The 24,292-nt window shown below is 36.7% G+C and overlaps 1 protein-coding gene across 4 annotated transcripts; it reads left to right on the forward strand.

Moving 5' to 3' along the window:
* The first annotated feature begins 783 nt into the window (after positions 1-783).
* On the forward strand, positions 784-24,032 carry PNPLA4 (patatin like phospholipase domain containing 4). 4 transcript variants are annotated; one of them, XM_058850427.1, is made up of 9 exons: positions 784-1,048; positions 1,947-2,255; positions 2,953-3,079; positions 8,554-8,738; positions 12,549-12,643; positions 12,812-12,947; positions 16,156-16,221; positions 21,176-21,325; positions 23,173-24,032. In XM_058850427.1, exons 2-9 carry the CDS (start codon positions 2,097-2,099, stop codon positions 23,320-23,322), a joined length of 1,068 nt encoding a protein of 355 aa, XP_058706410.1. In that variant the 5' UTR covers positions 784-1,048; positions 1,947-2,096; the 3' UTR covers positions 23,323-24,032. The 4 variants fall into 4 exon arrangements, with proteins under 4 accessions (XP_058706410.1, XP_058706402.1, XP_058706428.1 ...); XM_058850419.1 differs by having other exon boundaries at positions 785-1,048; positions 21,173-21,325; positions 23,173-24,031; XM_058850445.1 differs by having other exon boundaries at positions 786-1,048; positions 21,173-21,325; positions 23,240-24,030.
* The last annotated feature ends 260 nt before the right edge of the window (positions 24,033-24,292 follow it).

The following is a 24,292-nucleotide window of genomic DNA, read 5'->3' on the forward strand; positions in this document are numbered from 1 at the left end:
AGCAGGTAGTAACTCCACAAGATGCTGTCCTTGCTGTAAGACAGTCTCAGGGCTCTGTTTTGTAACTATTGCTCTTTAGCAATTGAAAGGCGGGCTAAACTCTGAAGAGACCCTGTAGACAACAGAAGGTGCCAAAGTTCCACCACACAGCTGTATCTCCTTCTATCCCAAATACGTCCCACCATCTTCCCAGATACTGTGAAAAAAATCACAGATAATGGATGCCGCAGGTGAAGGAGACAAATCTGTGTGAAATCTAACACAGTGTTTTTTCACAAGTTCAGTTTTAACCCAAATCAGTCAGACTCCAGGGAGAGTTCACACATCTGTTCCACAGGCATCTTTGTGCCCCCTCAGCATGTCTTCTTCCCCCACTGCTGGCTGCAGGATCCATATGCACCTTGAATCTGGGTGCTGTGTTTGCTCTGGCTCAGGCCTGACAGAAGGGTGAGTGGACTCACCTTCGTAAAACGGAAACACTGACAAAAAGAAAAAAAAAAAAAAAAGAAAAAAATAAGAAAAAAAAAAGGTAATCTTTATAATCTTTATTGTCCTGAGGCCACCTTAACAGCAACAAGACAATACTACACCGTCCGCTGCTCGCCACACTTGGGCGGTGCTGAGGGTGAGGACAGCCGCCCACACGACAGCAGCGACAACCCCCGGAGGGGCCGGGCGGGCCCGCCCGCACACCCGGCGCCGCTGATCGGATGGAGAAGGCGGGGCCATGCCGCCTCCCCGGCCGCGGCCCCGCCGCTCCTCCCAGCGCTGCCGGGCCGAGCCGCGCAGGCGCGCGGGGGGGCCGGGCTGGACCCGCCGCCGCCTCCCGGTCCCGGCCGCGGTCCAGCGCTGCGGGCACTGTCGCGGGGGCTGCCGCGGGGGCTGCTGTGGGCAGCTGGGGCTGAGGCGGGCACAGTGCCGCCGCTGCCTCGCGGAGGCCGCGTTAGCCCTCGCGGGAGGCCTGCGGGGAGGCAGCGGGCGATCGGGACGGGGTTGAGGTGGCTGACCTCTGCAGGGCCGTGTCCCGCCTAGGAATCGCCCGCTTGCTGTAAGTGTCTGAGGTTAGAAGGCGCAGTGGCTGCACTTTGGCGTTGCGCGCCCCGTGGTTGTCACTTCACATTCTGTGTTTACTAGCTTTAAAAAACTTGCCTCGCCGTTTCGGCTGTTTTGCTCGTTTGTTTTGGTTGTTTGCTGAACAAAAGTGGAGGTAGGAAAAATCCAGTCGCACCGTAGGCCTGATCTCATGGCGCACGAGATGAAACAGAACACCTTTCACTCACTCGGTTGGGATTAAGTCGGAAGTTGGCGGTGTTCCGCTGAGACCTCGCCCCCACAGGGTCACGGTGGGGTTGTTTGCAGTCGTGGTCAGGCAGGAACCTGCTTTTCGCCTGAACGAGCATAATTCCATACATTCTTCTTAATGGTCAAGGTGTAAACTAGGCTTCCACTGGGTGTGTGAGTAACCCCTGTGCTATCTTAGAGAAGATGACGAGGCTTGCCTTGTACCAGCCAGCATGCTGGAGTGTCTTACTGCGATTTTAACATCGGCACTTGATTTAAGTGAACAAGTTGTTTGAAGTTGCTGGATCACTGCATCCACAATTTTCAGCTGAGGTAAAAGGAGCGGTGTATTCACTTTGTTAATCTTAAGGGGCAGTTTATTCCTTTGGGCTTCTCTGTTATTAACAGTTTTAGTTCTTTCTGTCTGTGAGATGAAAAATTGACTTTATAACCAGTGGTGAGCAACGCGGTACCAGATGTGGGCTGGTGAGAGGGAAAGAGAGAGGAGCTACTGAACAAAAGTGTTTAATTGTCAAGTGAATCAGTTGTTAATGCCTCTGTGTTTTTGGGTTGGATGGGTGTGAGGAAGGCCTTGTTCCAATATCAGAGCCTTGATGTGAACCTTTTAACTACTTTTTCTTTTTTTCATAATGTCGTTTAAACAGGTAATGCTTAAAAGAAAGTTACTGCCTTATGCTTTTATGGTGTCCAAGCTCACCTGTTGATGCTTCCTTTGTAACTTCATGGTAAAACAGCTTCTGCAAGTATCAATTTGATTACCAGATCATCTGGATCCAGAGATCGCTTTTACTGAAATGTGGACTGCCAAAAAGCTTTTTAGTGCTCAAATACTGTTGCTCCAGATGAAAGAAGGCAAATTCTGTAGTTGCATGTTCCCCAAAACTCAGCAGTTCTGGATTGGAATTCCAAGCTATTGTGCTATAAGAGTGCCACATAACAGAGTTAAATTCCAAGTAAGTATTTTTATGTTTCTCTAAAGATATAAGTAATTTTCATAAATACAGTGATAAAATAATTTATTTTAGGCTCTACAGAGCTAAACTTTTGATTTTTCAGCATTACTCATGAATTGAAGATGCCTTTGGTTTATCAAGGCAAAGGGCAGGCAGCAATAAGTGCTGGAGTACTGGTGTTTCAGAGTGAATTTTTGAGTCTGATAGTTCTAAGTTGGGGAGAAAAGTTAATTTTCTTCAAACTGTTCTTCAGACAGTAGTACAGGATAACTGACAGGCTGATTAGTTAGAGTGACAATCATTAAGTGAAGAATAGGACCAGAATTTTATGAAAAATTACTTACAGATGCAGTGTTGCACATTACAGGGTCTGGGGGAAATGGATTGGTAAGGGAGGATAAAAACAAGAGTTTGATTATAAAAAAATCTGTAGATTTAAATAAAAGTAGTGGTAAATGACACAAACTAAAGCTCGTTTTGGACACTGGCATATCCAAATGGCAGTGTTTTTCAGCAGGTAGTTAAATTCATTTTTAAACTGTAGATTGCTGTGGCATAAGCTGTGGAACATTGAGGTTTAAACTTGTTTTGTGGCAGCTAAGCAATTGTGAAATTCATCTAGATGGCTTAACAATTATTGTCAAATGTCATATTGCTGTTGTTTTTAATAGTAATATGTATGACTCTCTGATTGTAGGTTTCCAAACTAAATGATAAACAATCAGTAGTTGGTAGAAGAATGGCTACTAGTGCAGAGGGAACCAAAATAGCTGTTGGAAAAAGTCCCAGTGGAGTATGTGATGGAAGACAACATACATTACAAGGTATCGAACCTTTTGCCACCCTCTCCTGGAGAAGTCAGCCTTCCCTGCCATATGTTGACATTTTAAGGATCAAAGTCTAGAATCTTAATTTGAAAGTTTTGTATCTTGTGATGCATTTCTTTTTTTTTTTTTTTATTTTAAGGGGATTATGTACAAATGTTATAGTTTGCAAAGACTCATGATTTTCTTAGAGTTCTTAAGGGCTGGTTAGATTATGTACTTACAATTTTTTTCCTTCAACTTCGTCAAACTCTTATGTTCACCGAAGGCTGTGAATTGTTACGCTAGCGCACTTTTTTCCCCATCAGGAATGTGGAAAAACAAACATTTCTGTGTCAGTGGTGATTTTTGATTCAGGTAAATTAGTAGTTACCTTTATGACCTTTATTTTAGCAGTGCTGCCGAGCTAAACAGTTTTTTCTGTGACTTTGCTTGTTTTGTCACTCTTTGCTAATAACTTATGCTCAGTTGTGCTGTTATGCATCATACATTTTAGCTCCTGTGCCTCAGGGTGCTTGGTCATTTGCATTCTATGTATATTTAGATTTTGTTTGTATAGGTGTTGGTACTCAGTTGCTTTGGGCATTTTCAGCTTTTGTTTACAAGTGGAATGACAAGGAGCTAGTTATGACAGGTTAAGACCTTAGATGGTACAATGTTTATGCAATTACATTGCTCAGGAAACAGTCCTATGAGAAACTGTTGTGCTATTTCATATGCCTGACAATCAGGAAGATAGTACCTGTCCTCAGAAAGCTGTATGGTACTGTATTATAATTTTTCTGTACAGCCTTGTTCCCTTACATACATTCTCTTGGATGTATGCATTACAAAATGGATGAGATACTGCTGAGTAAACAGAAATGTCCCCAACCCCCAGAAGATTTTTAATCGCCATTATTTTTTTTATTTTTTTTTCCTGCAGGTGTGATAATCTTTTAAAAGAAACTGTTAGGTCTATGTTTATTCCTGAATGCTCCTGCATTATCTGCAAAATAATGAAACTGAACAGCCCCAGCAGTCCTCTTGTACATATCTTTTCTTATGCTTCTGTTTTTACTCTTGTAGACAACAGAAGCATTTCTATCCCTTTGGCCAGTTGAAATCTTTATATTTTGAATTTTGCCAATCATGTAAGATAACAAAATATTTTCAAAAGCAGGGTCAGAAGTGTTTGCTCTGTCTTGTTTATATCACATCTCTACTTATGTACACTGTCTAGCTGAAATGTACTTGTGCACCTTCACAGTTTTTTGAAGCATTTTTTTAAGACATGCCATTTTTGACAGCTTTGTGGTTTTAGGTGTTAATATCCTTAATAGTCACAACTTATGTTAAACTCTCTAATTGTTTTGACGTCTCGTGTAACAGGTGTTTCATATTGTTTCTAAGATAGCAGGATTTCTGCTCTCTGCTCTGGCAGCTGAAGGAAGTGGTTTTTGTCCACATATGACTATGCCCTATTTCTGTTACTCTGTAAGAAATTGTCAGGGAATAGTCATAATGTATACTTAATTAAATTCCTCTCTAATTTTTCTTCGGAGTTTTTATAATCATACTGTACTTTCTTGATCAAAAAGCAGCTAACTACAGATCATCAAAGCAAAAGACATTTTTGAATCATACTTCGTCTGAAATACACAATTGTAAAATCGATTGATGCCGTGATATTTGCAAGAATTCTTTTTAAAATGTCCTTTTTCCTATTACTTGCCTTTCTGATTTTCCAAGACATTTATCTAACAAATGCTTTTGTATCTTTTATTCTTATTCGGAGATTTTTTTTGCAAGGTGAAACAACATTGGTTAACTGTATCTATGAAACAGTAGTTCCTTATAGAACCACTATCCTTGTCTGTTTCATCTTTGTCATCTGCATCCTTAGTAAGTTGTGCTTTTTTACAGATTTGTTGAGGAGGCCTCAGTTCCATCCACTTTCCTGCAGGTGGATGCATAGTACTGATTGAAGATATTAATGTTCTGTTTCTTCTCTGTGATGCTGAGTATTTGCAATACTCTACTGATTTTAATATTCTAAACAAATGAAAGAAGATCTGATTGTTTCATCTAGCAACAGACAAATGCTAGGTATCACTTAGGAGCTAAACATTACAAGATTTTCAAGTTAACAACTGAGTAAAACCCTGAATGACCAAGTTTGATCTGATAGCTGACCCTGTTTTAAGCATAAGAAGGTTGGGCAAGAAGTCACTTGAATGATTCTATGATTCAGTGATTTTTCCTTCTCATTATTTACCCACTTAGAGGGTTGATAGATGTATGTGCATACCCCATTTCTCAGTCATGCAGCTGGATGTAACCAGTGGATCTGTCATTTGAGCATGAATGTCATCTGCCAATTAAATATTGTACTGAGAAATTTTAAAATATTTTGTGTATATGACAAATACTTAATGTATACCTGGGAATTGATCCTAATTAATAGAAATACAGTGTCTGGCTAACACAGCTATGCTATTGCTACCCTTAATTTGAGGTTCTCTTGGGGAATCTGTAAAACAGTGTTGTATTGCATGCCATGCCAATCCAGTTGGTCAAGTACTTCTGTTCACTGAAAATAAAAAGTTACTTTATTTTTACATTGTGTTAATTTAATCTTCTAGGATTTGAAATTAGTCTATTCTTCACAGGGTGTGAGACTAGCAGCATTCTTGAACAGTATTCCTTTACCTGAAATCTTAGCACTTTTTTTTCTTCCTGTGTGTTTTTCTCTCACTGAATTCTTTTGTCAGTCAAGTAACTGATGTGAATACTCATTCAATAATCTCTTTTTCTGTCTTTTGGGTAGGAAAATGAAGGAGGCAGAAAAGTGTGGGGTCTAAGCGTTAGCAAATTATCTCATGTGAAAGAGTGAATTCCACGTATCCAGACACTCTGAAGAGAATAGTGGTTACTCCCAGTAGCTGATAATTAGATAGGACTAAAGTTTATCTAAGAAACTACAATTGCCTTATGAATATGTGTAAGAGGAGGTATGGATATCTGACTTTAGTCAGGTATGTTCAGTAGTTTTTGCTCTGAGATTCAAGTAGTTTCCTCAGTTCACATAGCCTCCTTTTCTGTTCTTGCTTTAGAGAAAATGTACCAGCCCTTTATATAATGAAGTGTGATTTTTCTTCCACATTTGTAGGGAATTTTTCTTTTTTTAAAAAAAAAATAATGTAAAGTTTTTTTACTGTAGCTTTAGACACTCTTTGTGGTTCTCATATTTTTTTTTTATTTGTGAACATTTAATTATTTTCTATCAGAGAGAGATACTTTTTGGAGTATGAGCCTTGTAGAGGGTTTAAATGTGTGTATACATGTCCATAAGCTTCCATATACTTATTTTGATTTACATAACCTTATTACAGTTGCATTTCTTAGTTACATTTTCACAGATCCCTTAGACGTAATTCTTTGGATTTTTGAACACGCACTTTGTGTACTTTTTGACCAATCAGCTATGTAAAAGTATTTATTTTATATAGTGCTTCATATTAGTAGTGTCTTGATCTTGAGATCTGTTTTGCACAGAAATGGGAGTTGAGTCTTCCATTCCTATGTAAGAATGCAGTTGCTTTGACCAGCTTCACCTTTTTGTCAAAGTGGCCTGTGATGCAACTGCATCTTTGCTCCTAATTTGTAGAAGCAAAGTTGTAGCAGCTGGTTAAACTCCCAGGAGTTTAACTATCCTGAAAGGAAGCACATTGTGACATTATGCTTCAAAGACTGTATTTTTTTTTTTAATAGAGTGGAAGAAAGCTAAAACAAAGTAGAGTTGTGTTGATTGTTTACCAGTAACATCTTGAGTAAAGTTTTTTTACCTTCTATTCAGTACACTGACTTTTCTTTAAATTAAAAGATCCTTTTTTTCAAAAATAGTAAATCAATATATCAGTTGCTTCATTCAGAAAGTTACCTTTCTCTCATACTGTCACAGCAAGAGCCAACCTGTAGTACTTTCTGTGAGTACAAATGTGTTAGATTTGTTACAGGTATTTTTACTTACAACTGGATATGGAAGCCTTTCCAGCACAATTGATAAACTATGTGTTTTAGCAGACTGACTTGTGTTCCCTGGCACTGTGAGATGCTCTCTCTGAGGAAAATAGCAAACCTGGTCAGATTATTAGGTCTGATTTTAATCATGCTGTGGGTAAAGCAGTTGGGTTTAGCGTGTCTTATCTAATGGTTTTGAAACTTTTTTCTTGTCTTCATCTTTCCTGCCCTTTCCATATCAGATGAAGAGGTACCTTTGACAAAAATGTGGTGCTGTATATGTTTGCCTCCATTGGGACTGATAGAATAGTTTCTGTCTTCCGTTCCCGTTCATATTGAGATCTACCCAAGTACAGTAGAAGGTTATTTTTAATTCAATAATAAGATAATGTGTACAATATCTCTTACATCTGTAAGATACAACCTGCAGAATACTTTGCTTTTATGATGTAGTTACTTAAAGAAACAGAAGAGCTAATAAATTCTGCAGCATTCTATTTTGTTTATTTAATTAACTATCCATAATAATCTGAACTTGTGCTTCCCATTTGTTGGGGTTTTTTTGTTAATTTTAAATTTCTACCCTAGTCACCTTTGGAGTGTATGTGTTTTCCTACATTTAGTGCTTTATATTTTACTTCGGGATTTTTTTAAATTCCTTTTAATAGTAGCAATAATATGTTTTGTGTTTATCCTTTTTAAACTAGTAATTACTTTAAAAATTGGTCTGTTAATAATACTAGTAAGGAAATGAGTTTCAAAGATGACAGAAAAAAATCCCTCTCTTAGCGAATTATAATGGATTCAAGGCTCTGCTTGTGTCACAGAGTGCCCTGGGCTGTGAGGCACCTTAAATATCATCTCTTTCCAACTCCCCTGCCGTGGGCAGGGACACCTCCCACTAGGCCAGGTTGCTCAGAGCTCCATGCAGCCTGGCCATGAGCACTGACAAAGATGGGGTATCCACAGCATCTCTGGGCAACCTGTTTCAGTGCCTCACCACCCTCACAGTAAAGAATTTTTTCCTAATATCCAATCTTAACTTTCTCTGAGTTTGAATCCATTTTCCCAGTCCTGTCACCACATGATGAGACAGTAATCAGCAGTTTTTTAATTAATTTGATTTTTTGATAAAGATGTTAAACAAGGTTTGTTCTTGAAAGGTATTCTTCAATCACTTTTGTGTAGATACTCTTCGACAAATCAGATGAAAATATGTAGTCACGTTGTATATAAAGGTATGTAATTTTGATTTATTTAAAAAGGGATTTGTACCAAGGATTATTTTGAAGTTGCTTTCAGTTTTGGAGGTACTAAACTAACTGCAAATTTTTTGATGTATTTGGTAATCAAAAGCTTTTACTGTCCTCAACTATCTTGTGGATTTTTGTGTAGTTAGAGTATGTTATAAAAAAAAAAAAAAGTATATTGCAAGACAAATTTTTTCTCACTGTGACATGCTATTTCCACAGCCCAAATGAAACACATCAACCTGTCCTTTGCAGCTTGTGGCTTTCTGGGCATTTACCACTTGGGGGCAGCAGCTGCTTTTCACAGGCATGGTAAGAAGTTACTGAGAGATGTGAAAGCTTTTGCGGGAGCTTCTGCGGGATCTCTGGCTGCCGCTGTCTTGTTAGCAGTGCCAGAAAATATAGAGGTAAATTAATAAACTCGTAGGTATAGGCCATGATAATTTTCAAAGGACTTTTTTTTATATAATCATCTTCCATTAAGTTTATTAAAATGTTTTTTGTCTTGTTTTTTTTCTTGTTACTTGCTAGGAACAGGACTCTTGTATCATGTTTTCGTTAACCACATCTGTGACTCATGAGAAAAAATGTTAATAATAAAAATATTTCATATGAACCTCATGTTTTAAGCTGTATGTACAAATACAAATCTCATTTGTGTGAATCTTGATTTTTAGGCAACAGGTATACTTTAATATACCAAAATGTATATTTACTTAATGATGGTACATTACAAAGTAAATCATTGTTCTGTTGGCTAGAGATAAGCTTAGCGTAGCACCACCTGTTTAACCTTTTCTAAAAGGAGATGGAAATGGTAGATAGAGTGTGTCTTCATAAACAGCTCCCACCTGCTCAGATCTTTTTCTTGCTGCCTGTGCTCCATTGCACAGCATTAAAGGCTTTTGCATCTCCTTTAGTCTCAGTGTAGCCCATGCCTTAAGAGCACCCAGTAGAATTAACCCTCACAGCATTCTGTTCTGACATGTGTTTAGGTGGTTTCATCTCCAGAGATGCCACTCCTTTCTCACCCTGGATGTGGTGTAATGCAGAGACATCATGTTGTATTCAGTGATTACAATGTTACAGATTCCGTGGGGAGCATAAGGAGTTTTTTTGGTGTCTGTTTCCTTGGTTTTCCCCAGATTAAGGCTGCTTTGCCCTCCTGAGCTGTCTGTAGTGAATTCGCCTTAATAAATGTAGAGGACCAGACATTGCCAAATGTTAGTATTTCTTGAATTTTTTAAATTATTGTGGGGAAAACAGACTGTTAGACTTTTGGTTGAAGTTACACTTATGTTTCATTCCGAGTGAGCATTTGATAACTTCCTCTAGACCTTACTTATTTCACTTAATTTGATTCAAATAATAGTCCCAGCCAAACCCCACTTTGCCACTGATCTTTCTGTTTGTTTGTTGATTGTTTCTGCTGGGATATGAGCTCAGTTTGCAGCATTAACTATATTTCTGTTGCTTTCAGCAGTAGGTTTTTCCTTGGCTTCTTTCCCCCACCCCACTCCCCTGAAAGCATTCTTTATATTACTTGGTATTAGGCAACTGCCGCTCTGTTGTGCAGAGAACCTCATTGTATTTTGTGCAGGCATTACTCCCCTTTTGTCACCTCTGACTGATAGTTCAGTTTCAAGTTTGCCTGGTATAATATGTACCTCTGACTTTAATTTCCTCTGTGGTGAGCATGGCAGCCCTTTGTTAGCCTAAGGAAATTTTTCTGCTTATTGCAGACCCTGGGTATGAGCCCTTGTTCTCAGCGTGGTCCAACTTACAAAGATCTTTCTAAGTTTTTATTTTTTGTTTGTGGAAACTAAGTCTATATAACATTGAGTCTGTTGTATTTTTCCTTGAAAATTTGTCATAATATTGCAGACTAAAGAAAGATTCATGAACTTTCTAGTCCTTTCATTTTTGTGTACTTTTTAGTTATTCTGTTATATTGTTTAAGTGGAAAATTGAGAGTTCTTTTGTCAGTGGGAATAATTCTAATTCTCATTAAATTTAAGTAAAAGCAGTGTTCTGTACTGAATAGAATTAACTTTCCATATCAAGATAATAATACTATTATCTTTACTGCTTTTTTAGCTTGAAACTTTATAACCTGAAATGTAGCTCCTAATCAGTTAATTATTTTTTTCTTCCCCCTCCCTCTGGCAATCTCTGCCTCCAGAGATGGCAATGTTGGATAAGCCATAATTAGGACTTTCTGCATCTCCTAGTCTCCAAGCTGTAATGCAAGCTTTCCTTATCTTGGAGAGAATGTAACACTGAAGATTTATTGTTTTGACTGTTGTTGTTCTACGACTGTTTCCAAATGTTTTCCTGTCATATATTGGATTTTTGTCACTGTAAAGGCGTGAGACTTGAGAATTCTAAGTAGGCTTATTTAGTTATGGATAAATAACTATTTATTTTAAAATAACCTTGGTCATGTTTGATAGAAAGTCTGCTTAACTCAATACAAGCAGTTACAATTTCTAAACATGGCCTCCATCATTAATTAAAGGGTAGATGTATTATTTAAAGCTTCTAGCACTCAGATTCTAACACAATTCATAGCTGTAAGAAGTTGTCCCTTTTGAGAGCAAAAATTGAGAGTCTAGGTCCAGTCCATTCTTATCACCTGTAACATGGAAAGTAGTTTTCTATCATTTCCCTAGTTTGGTACTCTTAGCTCCCCATTACCTTAAGCATCTTACATATATATTATATATATATTATACAGAGGTAGTAGTTCTGAGGTGCTTCTGTGTAGCGTTTTATGGATTTCTTCTGCATTTATAGAGAGAAGTGTCTGGATGTGCCTTATATATTTTAATTGGCTTCCAGCTGGCAATGGCACGTATCTTGTGGCGTAAAGGTGCCAATCTAACCAAAGTGAGGCTAAGTAGCACAAATAATTGTTTCTTTAAGAAGTATGAACCTCTCAGTGAACTTTCTGATACATTTATTCAAAGGCCATATAAAGAAAGTGGGTGCAAGAGCTACATTTCTATCTTTTGCTTAGATGACAGCTTTGTCATACAAGTGATGTGAGGAAGTTTAATTCCTTCAGTTAGCTGGCTCTGATCTCATGTTAATCCTCACCCCACCTCCTTCCTTGTTTTCCGTTCAGTAGATTCGGTATCCTCCTCCTCAGTGGGATACATTCATGTCTCTTTTTTTTCTTCCCCTATACTTTCCATAGTCACTCTACCATTTATTTTGTTACTAGCAACATGCTTCTTCTTTATGCACAGACCTAATAATCCAGGAAACCCAAACTATCTTTTATTCATGTGGTTATATAGGTGAATGTGAGTAAATTTATAAAGTACCAATTTCAGAAGGTTGCATAAAATTGAATTCAGTTTTTTTACAAAGTCCCTAAAATCATTAGAAAAGCCTGCATGAAAGGATAAAAAAAGGATTACAAATATTGAATAGTGAGTCTTAAGCACTCAGGATCATAATTCATTGTTTCAGCATCTTATGGGTGAAAAATAAATTATACCAATTTCTTTACTGTCCCTTTGGAGTTCTTATGACTCACACTTCAAGCTGTTTTTCTGCAGTCATTAATGCTAGGCATTTCAGCTTGTGTAAAAGGTTTCTCTGTGCAGGAATCTGTTGCCTGGTGTTCTGCAGTGTATTTTCTTTTTGTGTCATCCATCATGGTTTTTAATTCATTAAATACTTCCATTATATTTTATTAATTAAATATGTGTATTTGCTAGTAGCTTGTTTTTTGCATTAGTGAGAAGAAATTGTTTTAATTTTATGTCTTTGTTATTGCTTATAAGCATCTAAAGATACTTGTGTCCGGTTTAGGTTCTAAAGTAGACCTTAAAATAAAAGGTGCCTTTAGAATTTAAATTATTTTTCTTGTAATGGCATGATCTAGGAAACTGATTATTTAACAGTGGTAGTATATAGAAAAATAGCCTTTAACTTTCCTTGGTTGTTGAAGTGGCAGCCTCAGGGTTTATAATTTATTTTTTTTTAAATTAGGGATTTTTTGTTTTTTCTTACAAATGAATTCTTAGGAAAGGATCAACATTTTGTTATGCATGTCTTGTTACAAACCAAGCACATATAGGAAATTCCTTCAGTTTGATCTATTAACTCTTATTAAAACTTTAACCTCTAGTATATTTTAGGTACTGCAGTTAAACATGCTTCCCATCACTTAAACATTCTTAATGGTTAATGCTTTTCATTTCCAGAAATGTAAGCACTTTGCCTATGGATTTGCAGAGGAAGTCAGAAGATTGAACTTTGGTGCTGTAACACCTGGTTATGATTTTATGAAAACACTTAGGTACCTATCTTAATGCTTCTGTAAGATCATTTTTGTGTTAAAGAACTCTCCAAATGCAAATGGAGAGGGTGCATATTTCTTCTGTGCTGTGGGGTGCTCACCCCGAATGCATTTGCAAGGTTTTGAAATAATAGTGGTGAGTAATGCTGAGCATTTTCTTTCCTCTAGGGAGGGCATAGAGTCTATTCTTCCTTCTGATGTTCACAAGATAGCTGAGAACCGGCTCTATGTGTCAGTCACTAACTCAAAGAGTGGGGAAAATCACTTGGTTTCAGATTTTGCCTCCAGGGAGGATCTCATTAAGGTAATCATGTTGAACATGACAGGAGTTTCTTCAAGGCTTGAGAGTGTATTATTAATTGTGCAGTAAAATTACTGGTTTATTCAGGTAACCACTTCTAGTGGTGCTACAACCATAATATAAACAATGTTTAAAGCAGAATTTGATCCTATAGCTTCACAAATTTTACTGAAATTTATTTGGTGTTTGTGTGTGTTTCCTTCATTGGTTATTCAAGTTCTACCTTGTTGGCAAAGTGTTTCTAAAAGCAACAGCTAACTAATTGCAGTTGCAGTATATGAGAACAGTAGAGAATGTTAATATGTTGTAAAAATGTTTGCATCTCTTACTTCCCTGATATCATTATGTTTCATCACAAAAGAAAGTAAAGGAAGCTTAAAAAAATTGGAACAATTCCTATAGGTGCTTGTGGTTAATAGTTAATGCTAAGTACTGTATATAAGCTGCATTTTAACTGTAGCTGGAAAGTATATCTTTCACTGCCCTTCTCTTCACTGAATGCCATGTTTTAAATTTGGATCGGAATTGTATGCATAAGATGATATGAGATGGTAGAAGCAATTCAGATGCATGTGAAGCAGATGTCCTTTCTAGTAATTGATTGTATCTTAGTGGAAGACATAATAAGCTATAGCAGAATAAAGGAAGAAATAGAATAAGAAGGAATTCTTTCTTTCTCTATCCTTGTGGATTGCTTAGAGAAAATAAGAGATTCTTTATCGTTATCACTTTAAAAGAATTGACACTTGTTAACAAAACCACAAAGTGTGCATTGGGAATTTGCTTTTAAAGTATATTTTTTAAAATTTTGACCCTATTGTATTCTACATGGACAGTCCTCAAAATTTACAGGACTTAGTCATGCAAATAAAATGATATAAAAAGTTTATCTCAAGTTATGCACTGTTATTTCTAGCTATAGTATGAAATGGTAGCAAGAATGGAGATTTTTATTCTTTATGTGCTTTTGCAATGAAATCTTATAACCTGGGGACAATTAGAAATCTCAGTATGACCTTGGAAATACGTACATTTTACTAGTATTTCAACAGTTTTTTCATTGATTTAGCCATTTCTGTTCTCTTCTTTTGTTATCTATGGTAGCAGTAGGGTGGGTTGGAATAATAGTATTAAAATTACACATAACTGCTCATTGGAATGCATTTATATTGTCTGATCTTTCAGTCCAACTCCTAATACCTGTTTTTGTGTATATGCCTGCAGCTCTGCCTCTCTCTGAATGCTGGTGGGTGCCACAGGAGCAGGGAGGGTAGAGCTTGTTAGGTTATTTTATTGCATCATGCCTAGGCATGACCTACATCCAAGGCATGGATAGTAGTACTGCTGGGCAGATTGTTTTATAAACAGCAAAACGTCTGTACCTCTTGCCAGAAATCTTTCAACTTCGTGCAGATTTGGTTTCAATGCTTAACAAACAAGTCTTATGGTTCCAAAGTTTTTCATAATGGCTAAACTGAATGTGTGTTGCTATAATGTTAAACTTTTGTCTTATTCCCGGTGGACTTGGAAAGGCAGGTAATAATTTCCCACTTTTGAAATAGTCTTCCCATATGTGAAGACAATCATCTTTGTATCAGCATTCCTAGACTTGCAGTTCTTAAACTGGAGGTGATGGGGAAGAGAGGCATGATTTCTGTGTGAGGGACCAAGAACACTGGTATATTTACTCTGGGAAAGTAAGGCAGTGCCTAGAAGTCCACAGTGGTCTGTTAGTGGTAGGAAATACTGAGAGTGTTTGTTCTTCAAACTTGTCCTGCCTCTCCTCACTTGGGAGATCTAAGTGACTTTGTAAGAACAACAACTGCTTTCTTCAGTCCTCTTGAGAAGAACCCAAACTTTGCAGGAGTCACCTGGTTTTGACTCCATTCACTAAATCTTTCTGCATTTCTCTTAGTTTGGAAGGGCCAAAGTCAGTGAGATGGAGTTGAGAGGAGAAAAGGTGCTGGGCTGGGGAAGAAGCTGATGTTGAGAACTTGGGAATTTTGTCTTAAGCTTTTGGGAGCGAAAGACCTGTTTGGTAGAGAAATAGCTTCAGTTTCACATTAGAAAACTGAGAGATTTTTTTATTTGAGCTCAGACAAAGCTCTACGTTACTAGGAAGAGAAATAGGCAGGAAAGCAGTTCTCAAAGTGGAAGTTGAAGACTTTATATACATACACAGTCTTAAAACTTGTTAGGGGAGCAGATGGGCTTCATACTGAAATTGTTTAAATTTTGTAAAAGTAAATGTAATTCCAGCCAAGAAAGCTCGGGAATTTTCTTTCCTAATCTCTGTGGATTGTGAGTTTTTTCTGCACCTGTTTATGGTGTATGCACCGGTTTGTGACCTGCTTCTGTTCCCCAGATTGGTCATCCATGCCACCACACAAGCATGTGCATATTCCCCCTGTTTAGCTGTATGAAAAATTCTGACATACTGCGCCGAGTCTGTGCATTTACCTCTTCTCCTGGAAATGCTGTATACTGATTGCTTATATATATACATCCATGTATATGTGGATGGATTCACAGGTACAGAAGAGACCCACAGTCTCATAGGTATTGCTATGAATGGATAGAAAGGTATATGTGTGTGCAAACCTGTACATGATGGAAGAGGTGTCCTGGCCTAAAAAAAATAAAAATCAAGAGCAGTTGTAGACAGGAATGGAGCCTTACAATAGGGGAAATAGTTTTGTTAATACTTTAATGTATTAAATACAAACATTGGTAAAGGTATATATGTATGAATTTCCAGGTTGTTCATGGTAATTTTAAAACTGAAAATCTGATTTATTAGAAAAGTAAACACAATATTAATATGCTAACAGAATGACTTGGTCAGCTTCTTCTTCAATGATATACTGCTTTTTTTCATCATAGGCATATTTCATTTCTTGAAAACCATAGATTTACTTCACATTGTGCAAAACTAAATTCATACTCTTGAATGACATTAATCATTGAGTTAATTTTTGATATTTTGTTTTGAGAGTTGTGACTGTCAAGTCATAAAAAAACAAACCCTGTTGAATAATGTTAATCACATTTTGACATACCACAACAAGAAGACATTTTGAGATGATGCTGGATTTATGTACAACTAATACATTGACTGGTAAATACTTACGAATATATGTATTGGTTCTAAATTACATTGTTGACATTTTTGATTTTTTTTCCTCTATTCATTCTGCTTTCTTCTCTCTAGGTCCTGCTAGCAAGTAGTTTTATACCAGTGTATGCAGGAATTAAGCCAGTGGAATTTAAAGGACAGGTAATTTTTTATTACCTATGAACATCCTTTTTATATATTCTTCATTTATTTCATCTTAAGGGAAAGCAACTTCAATACTATATTTTGTATTTCTTAAAAGAAAACCTTTTTGCAGTGTCTTTACTCATCTAGCTCCTACAACATTTTTGTCTTTCTTACATAAATAAATTAACACATTAAGAATAATTTTAAGGCATGAAAATGGCTATTTCTTCCTTATGAGGAACACATGATGCTTCAGTTCCCCATTCATACAAATGATGCCTGTAGAACCCTGATAACCCTCACAGCCCCCCCTGCCAAAAAGCCCCACAAAACCATATGTATCTGCTGCTAGGTAGTCATTATATCAGAAAGCTTGTCTGATTTAGAATTGTAGATACAGCAATATTCAGCAGCTGAATTTTTGGAAGGGTTTAAATCAGTATTGTTTGACTGCTTAAGTTAAATGGAGAGTGCTTGCAGCTTCCCCGTGTCTGGAATTTTGTTGATTTTGTTGAGTCTATATATTGCTTGTGCAATTTCAGAGGGAATATATGGCTGTTTTAGGTTCATTCTGCCATTAGTTAAAGGGAAGAAAATGTCATTATTAAATTTCTTGTGGTACCCTTTCAATTAAGAAATTGAAAAGTTGATTCACAGCTTTGTCCAAAAGTTACTTAGAAACCATTTTACTGGATGAACAGTTCTATTATAATTTGCATAGGTATTGTAATATTTAATTAAGCCTTTTTAGATTTTTTTTTTTTTAGCCTTAATAGTAATAAGTAATAATACTAGTATTTTACTGCAGCCTTTTTTCTAGGGGACAGTTTTCATTGCTGAGTATTTTTGCATTCAGAACTTGAATCAATGAAAGTTTCATGGCAACTGGTTCTTCTCTTACTTGAAAGCCTCTTGTCATTCCCAAAGCTTCTTGCTGCTCTCCTCTAGTGAGATTCAGAAAAGGCAGTTTCTGGGATGAGGTTGCTTTCATTTATTGTTATTTGTTGGAATAATTAGTTCTGCATGTCTGCTGTGACTTTTCTCAGACTCTATAAAGCAGTGCATTTGTGGATTGGGGAGGTTTTTTGGGGGTGTTTTTTGAGAAAACTATTGCCTGTTCATGCTTCTGACTTGCATTCTTTGGTCCCAGATGTTTAGATCTGGGTGAGAGTTCTCACAAAGCATTTCTTTGGTTTAGAGTAGTGAGTAAGGATGTGTGGGTGTGTAGCAGGGCCCCCAAGCACACACTGTAGAGCCAGATGTAGCATGTACTGTCATGGCCCAGACATGTAAGCACCAACCCAGTAAGGTGGATTGGATATGGATTTGGCTCTGCAAGGTCACCTATCATATAGCATCATATTCCAAGTTTCCTGAAAGCTTCGTGTAACAGACCAGGTTCTGTCTGTCTGCATTTAGCCTAGTTTCAGGAGGTAAATTCCTTAGGCCATGGGTCTATGGCAGCGTGGAATCAAGATTACTTCCTACTAGCTGCTTGAGACTACTGGCCTTATCTGTACTTTAGAATAGTTGATCTGGATTTTCTCTGGGCTACATGTGTCACCTGTACACATCACCAGGTCTTGGAGGACTGTTTCTAAAGTGTATTTCACTGTGTTACTTGTGCTGTTACCAGCTACCATTTTGCACAGTAAGTAAGGGAGTATGGTGCACTTTCGCTGAATTAGTCAAACATGTTGCTAGTCTGCCCATATGCCTACAGAGACTGAACCCTGGGGTAAACATTGCACTTAAGTTTTATTTTTAGGAAGAGTATTTTTTGGGAAACACTTGGCTTCACAGGGGGTTAGCTAGTTTACCTGTAAATACCCGCATGCCTGCAGGCTAGACTCTTGGGATGAATAAGCTAAATTTCATGTTAGTATGGACAGAACATTAGTCTGCTCATAGTATGTTTTCTGGTTAATGAACTGGAAAATACTATGACTTAAGAGGAAGTCTAAGATGATGTATGAGAATTTGTAGTCTGTTAATGGCCTTAACCTGACTGGACTGGTTTGTTGTCAGGATTGGGGATTTCAAGTATCCTGGAACTAAGCTTCCAGTAACACTAATGCAAACTTGCTCCATGTGAAATTATCTTTCTCTGACTTGGCTTGATGTCCTTTGAGTCTCTGACAAGGTTAATTTTCAAGACAGATAAAGATCCACAGATGATGGAGTTGCCTGTGTCTGCTGATGCATTTGTAGTTGGTGGAATTGTAGTTGTCATGGAATAGCTTTGTGAAAACCATCTGCTGATAAATGGGTAGGTTCTGTTAGGTGAAGCCTTAATGTCGTTTTCTGGTTTGGTTTTCATTGCAAGTAATTTCAAAACTTCCTCTGTTTTTGTGTTGTACTAAAGCATTAGTGAAGTTCATTCAGAAGCTACCAGGAATTTGTCTCATCAGCAAAGAGGCATTATTGCAGAATTGATTGGTGAGATTAGAAGAAACTGGTGCTTCACTGGTCTTTTTACAGCAAAAAAGTGTTTTTTATATGTTTTACAACTAGGAAACGTGAGGGACTATAGAGCTAAAATATTTTTTAGTGAAAAGCATTTCTCTCAAATGCTCAAAAGAAAAGAATCTACAGAATCTACAGAAAATAGTACTAAATTAACAGCATTGTCCAGGCCTTAGTAAATGTTTCAATTTTCAGGTAAATATTGAAGGTACATAGGGGGAAAGGGTAAAAAACAAATGATCATAATTTTAAAAAATCTGACAACTTTTAAGTTTTAAAAGTATAAAGTTATACTTGTGAAAAACATCAGTAATGTCATTTGTTATGGTGTCTTTGACGTGGCTTACACAGGGATTCCACCATACTTTTGACTGTAGGAAATGCAACAAAAAGACACTTAGTACTCCAAGAAACATTGCACATATATCAATAATAAATTACTATTTATGACAGACATATATAGACAGACATAAAATTTATAGACAGACACAAAAAAGCCTTGGTGCTAGAAGTGTTCTGGTATGTTGCAGCTTTACTCACAGAAAAGCTGTAATGGGAGCTTGAGAAATCTGAAAGACAGCTGTAAATTATTCCGGAATTTTATTCTTTTTTTGCCTCTTTTTCTAAGGTGAGATGATCTCATTCCTCATTGAGAAATTTGATGTTTCTGCAGAGTGAAGGAATTCAGAGGTATATTGTGGGTACTGACATCAGCTAATGTCAAGGGACAGGTGCTATAGCACATAATGGAATAGCAGGATGAAAAGGGCCATAGAAACTACTAAATGTTAATATTTGTAGCTTATATTTTGAGATCAGGAGCATAAAACTGATCTGAGTGTGAACAAGAGTGGGGTGAGGGGACTGTAGGCAAACAAATACATGGATGGATGGAGGGATGGATGGATGGATGGATGGATGGATGGATGGATGGATGGATGGATGGATGGATGGATGGATGGATGGAGGGATGGATGGATAGATACCACCACTACCCCCTTGTATCCATGTATTAAAGAGTAACTCGATGTACCACCAGGTACAGAGTTAACAGGAGGAGTCAAATGTGGCACTGGGAGAAATCTGTATAAAATTAAAATGAGATTTGCTTTAAGTGAGAGTAAAGAGCACAGCTGAGAGGGATCTATATAAGTGATGGACCTCTGAGAATCTCAGGGGCTTCTGAAGAACAAACATTGTAACTAGAGTTAAAGCTTTCTGTATAGCAGTACCTACACCGAGAGCTAGTTAGTGTCTTGTCAACAGCCAATAATTTACTTTTTGTGAGAAGGCTTTTTTTTTTCTTTTGGGATTTTTTTTTGTTTCGTTGTTGATGTTTGTTTTTTAAACTTTTGTGACTGAGTTCCTGTGGTGTTTTCAGGAACTGTGATGCAAAACATTATTTTGCCATTTGTGATGGTCACATAGAGTATCACTTACATCAGGAAAGCAGTCTTTTGCTTAATTGATGCTGAAGAGTACTAGTACAATTTGCCATTTCTTTCTAGTGGTTTTTGTTAATGTAACTTGAGGATGATATCCTGGATGTGAATCTTATTTTTCTTACAGCATTTCAGCTTGCCTGGCTTTGCGAGTCTGCAGTAGTCTACATCTTACATAGTTAATGTTTGTTTCCTTTATTATTAGTGAAGACAGAAGCACATTATCAGCACAATTAGAATGAGATATAAACACCTACTTTAGGATAAAGTGAATCGTGCTAGCAGAGTTTTGTCTCTCTTGTTGATAAAGGAAGTGCAGAATAACTAATTGACTTTAGATGTGTAAAGTTCAGTGAGATGCATCTGGTCAACAGACCTCATATATGATATCAGTGAATCCATCTAGCCAGCAGACTAGTGTTGAATTTTGGGCTATGCCTGTAAGCACAGAAAGAAATTGGAAGGTATAAATACATTAACAAGGGATGTCACAGCTGTCCTTTTCATATTGGAATGGAGTTTGGACCCTAGATCTCATTCTTCACTTTCAATTCCTGCAGCAGACTCAGGTCTGCTCCCTCTTATGTCATAGTTGTTCATCTGCTTCCCAGCTTCACCTTCCACTTTCCAGCTGCTGCTGCTTGTGTAGTGTATGTAAGAAGAAATGAGGCTCTGGAAGAAAAATCACAGAAGAGGAGAGGAGTCATGCATGGTTTAGCATCTGCAGTCAGAGTACCTGTACATACCTTGAGAAAAATTCCATATGGGGCATTTTATTTTTTAATTAATTAAAAACTCTTATAAGTAGTTTGATAAATACCTTACACCCAAATTTGCACATTATATCAAATGCTCATTGATTCAAATTTCTGTGTGCACATTTTCAGTTCTTTGATGTTTGAAACATACTGAAGCTTATTTGTTGTATTCTTAGAGGGAAACTTGTAAGTTTTCTTGGGAGTGGAGGAGGCAGGCTCAGCAAGGATAAAGTATTGCATTTTGTATATTGTACAGTAATCATACTGTGTTACTTTGAAAATATTTCTCTTTTCCCATAGAAGTGGGTTGATGGTGGCCTTACCAATGGCCTTCCTATCTTGCCTTTTGGAAGAACTGTGACAATTTCCCCTTTCAGTGGTCGATTAGATATCTGTCCACAAGATAAAGGGCGTGTGGACCTGTATGTTAAATTAGCAAAACAAGATATGATGGTAAGTTGCTTGTTTATTAACTTAAAAACACTAAAAAGTACTTTTGCAGTTGCGTTCATATTTGTCTCTTTTGTGCTTATATGTCAGCTTACATAAAATTTCGGCATTTTCTGTTTTGCAAATGGAGTTTAAACCTTTTCTTAACCTGTTCTTTAAACACAAGGAAAGCAGAATAAAGAAGAAAGTTTGAAAAGCATTGATCTAGTACAAAACAGATCAAATTATAACAGGCTGTTGAGTGTAAATAATACTAGGTTTGCTTTACATATCTGTATCTTTGACTAGGCAAGATGTATATAGAAAAAATAAAATGGAATGCCTCAGGAGAGGACAGCTGTGAACATGCTGACTGAAATCAATTGCTCTAACTAATTTAAAATACAACTTTAAGTTGTAGATTTAAAATGGTATATACAGTGACTTGTAACTGCATTGCATGAGAGAGCTTTTGAACATTTTTGACTACAATGCATTTCCAGAAGTTTCATTAGAAGTTGCAGAAATATTTCTGTATGTTGAAATATGAGACTGATTTTTATTGCCTCATTTTCATTGTTGACATGTGTCTTTGCAATCTTTGGCTCACAAACACAGGTTTGCTTTCTTCAACATGCTGAAAGAAAATATTGAATAGTGATAGACCTAGTGGTCAACAATATTCCATTAGAAAGAAAGATTAACAGTAATAAGTACTTTTTAAAGCTTTTTTTCTAGTCAGTTTTTAATGTTTTCTTAATTTCACTAAAATTGGTGTTATGTAATACCTTTCTCAATTAGACCAGTTTTTCAATCTTTATCATTTTTCACATAGAGATATTAAGCATGATAGTGCTTGCTGAAGATCATAAAGTACAAGATTATTGGTTTAATATATCTTGCAAACTTATGCAATAATTGTATATTACTTGATTGTATTTTGTATCTAGAGGATGAAAAATGACTTGGTGATTAGTTCAGTTTAGAGATAGATACTTAATTGCACAGTCACATTACTTCTGGGGTCACATGCAGACTTCTGCAGAATCCTGGCAACATTTTAAATTATTTGAATTGAAGCACCTGTGCTTTTAGAACTGTAAAAATTATTACTAAGAATAATTTCATTTCAGCAATATTGTAATCTGATGTATTGAAGAGGTGTACATCTTGATTTATCTATTGTTCATCTGCTTGTGAACAGTTTTCTGTCTCTCCATCTCCTAATGTCAGAATTTGAATAATTGCTTACATCAACTAATGAAGATGATTTTGATATTGTTTTGCAAAATTCTTTATAATAATGTGGTTAAGTATTAATTATATAAATAAATTGTTCCAAACATTATTAAATATAATTATATTTTTAATCTGTTGTAAACAATTTAAGTCTTTATTTAAGAAAAATGCTCCAAAATATTTTTACATGATCAGAATGACCACTTAAGATGCTGAGTAGTTCTTAATTTGTTGGTAGTACAAGCTGCGTTTATACTCATATCTGAAACATTGCCTGGGAGTGTTCCCAAGAATGTGGTTGTTTGCACTACTAAGTTGTCTAAATATTTCCTTGCACAAATTTGGCTTGTGCCAGCTAACTCTGCAAGACAGTTTTGGGAGTGTTTCCAAAGCTAAAGTGTTTCAGAAACTTTGGACTGTTTTACAGGCAGACAGTCTGTCTTGGATGCTGTGAGTTTAACTCTGTTTGTGCCAGTTTGTCCTGCTGCTCAGCAGTGACCCTGGATGTGGTTCATTCTGGTTTAGACACAGCCATGCTGAACTTTTCATTTTACATATGCTCCATGAAACTGATGACAGAGCACAGATGACAGTCACATCTAGATAAGTTGCATTAATAAACTAATTTACAGCTTCTTGCTCTGTTGCAGCTGTCTCTGGCCAACCTAGTAAGACTTAATCAAGCTTTGTTCCCACCAGACCAGGAGAAAATGGAATCGTTGTACCAAAATGGCTTTGACGATGCTGTACGCTTTTTATTGAAAGAAAACTGGTTTGAGTAGACGGCTCATAGAAAATTAGCAAAACATGATGCCTGTCAAAACACAGCTACAGGCATCCTAGAGAATCTCAGGGATTGCTGCCCCAGTTCCTGTTCATGAAAATAAGAATCCCAATGGACTTGCATCTGCTTCTGCTGCGAAAGTATCAGTTGCACTCCACGGAGCTGTAGAAACATGTCAGAACAGGAGCTGGACGTGCCTGGTGGATGTCTTGTTTTGAGGGGGTTCCACTTAGATTCATTTTGCTTCAGCTGGGGATTTGAGTGTGGGATTTGTAAAAAGCTTGTGTTGTTATAATTACAGAAATTTGGAAAAGTCTTTTTCAGTGTTATTTCAGAGAAGAATTGATGTTACATCATGAAAAATTACAGTCTGTATTATACACTTAACAGAATTCTGCATATTAGTTCTGCATATTAATTGGATGCTCACAGTGTTACTGATCTAAAATATAACTTGCACTGTTCTAAAGAACTTGAAAATTAAGTACTAGCCATGAGAAAATAAAACATTTGCACTCATGTATTTTTTCATATTAAAAGTTCTTTTAATGTGAAAATTAAATGCTTTCTTTTAAAATTTTAAATACTACTGAAGTTTTTAACAGAAATGTGATACAAAAATAACTTGTAAAGAATGGTGTAAAAATTGTTATATTTATTGTGTTTTCTTCCTCTTCCAAAATTGAATAAATATATTTTCTTGAAACTTTTGTCAAGGGTTTATTTAAAAGTGTCTTGGCATGCTGTAATGATCTGATTTTCTACTATCAGTCTACAGGAGAGAAGTTGATGGGAAGCAGTGGGTAATGTGCTCAGATTGACATATCTTGTTATTTTAGCATTCACATTACATTGACTACCTTAAGTTCAGGATTTCCAGTCTCAATGCCCAAATGCTAAAATCTGCAACTGTTTATGTAAAAACAACTGAAAAACCTGAGGCAATGAAAAACAAATCTTTTTTAACT

The sequence above is a fragment of the Poecile atricapillus genome, chromosome 1, assembly GCF_030490865.1.
Source record: "Poecile atricapillus isolate bPoeAtr1 chromosome 1, bPoeAtr1.hap1, whole genome shotgun sequence".
NCBI classification, from domain to species: domain Eukaryota; kingdom Metazoa; phylum Chordata; class Aves; order Passeriformes; family Paridae; genus Poecile; species Poecile atricapillus.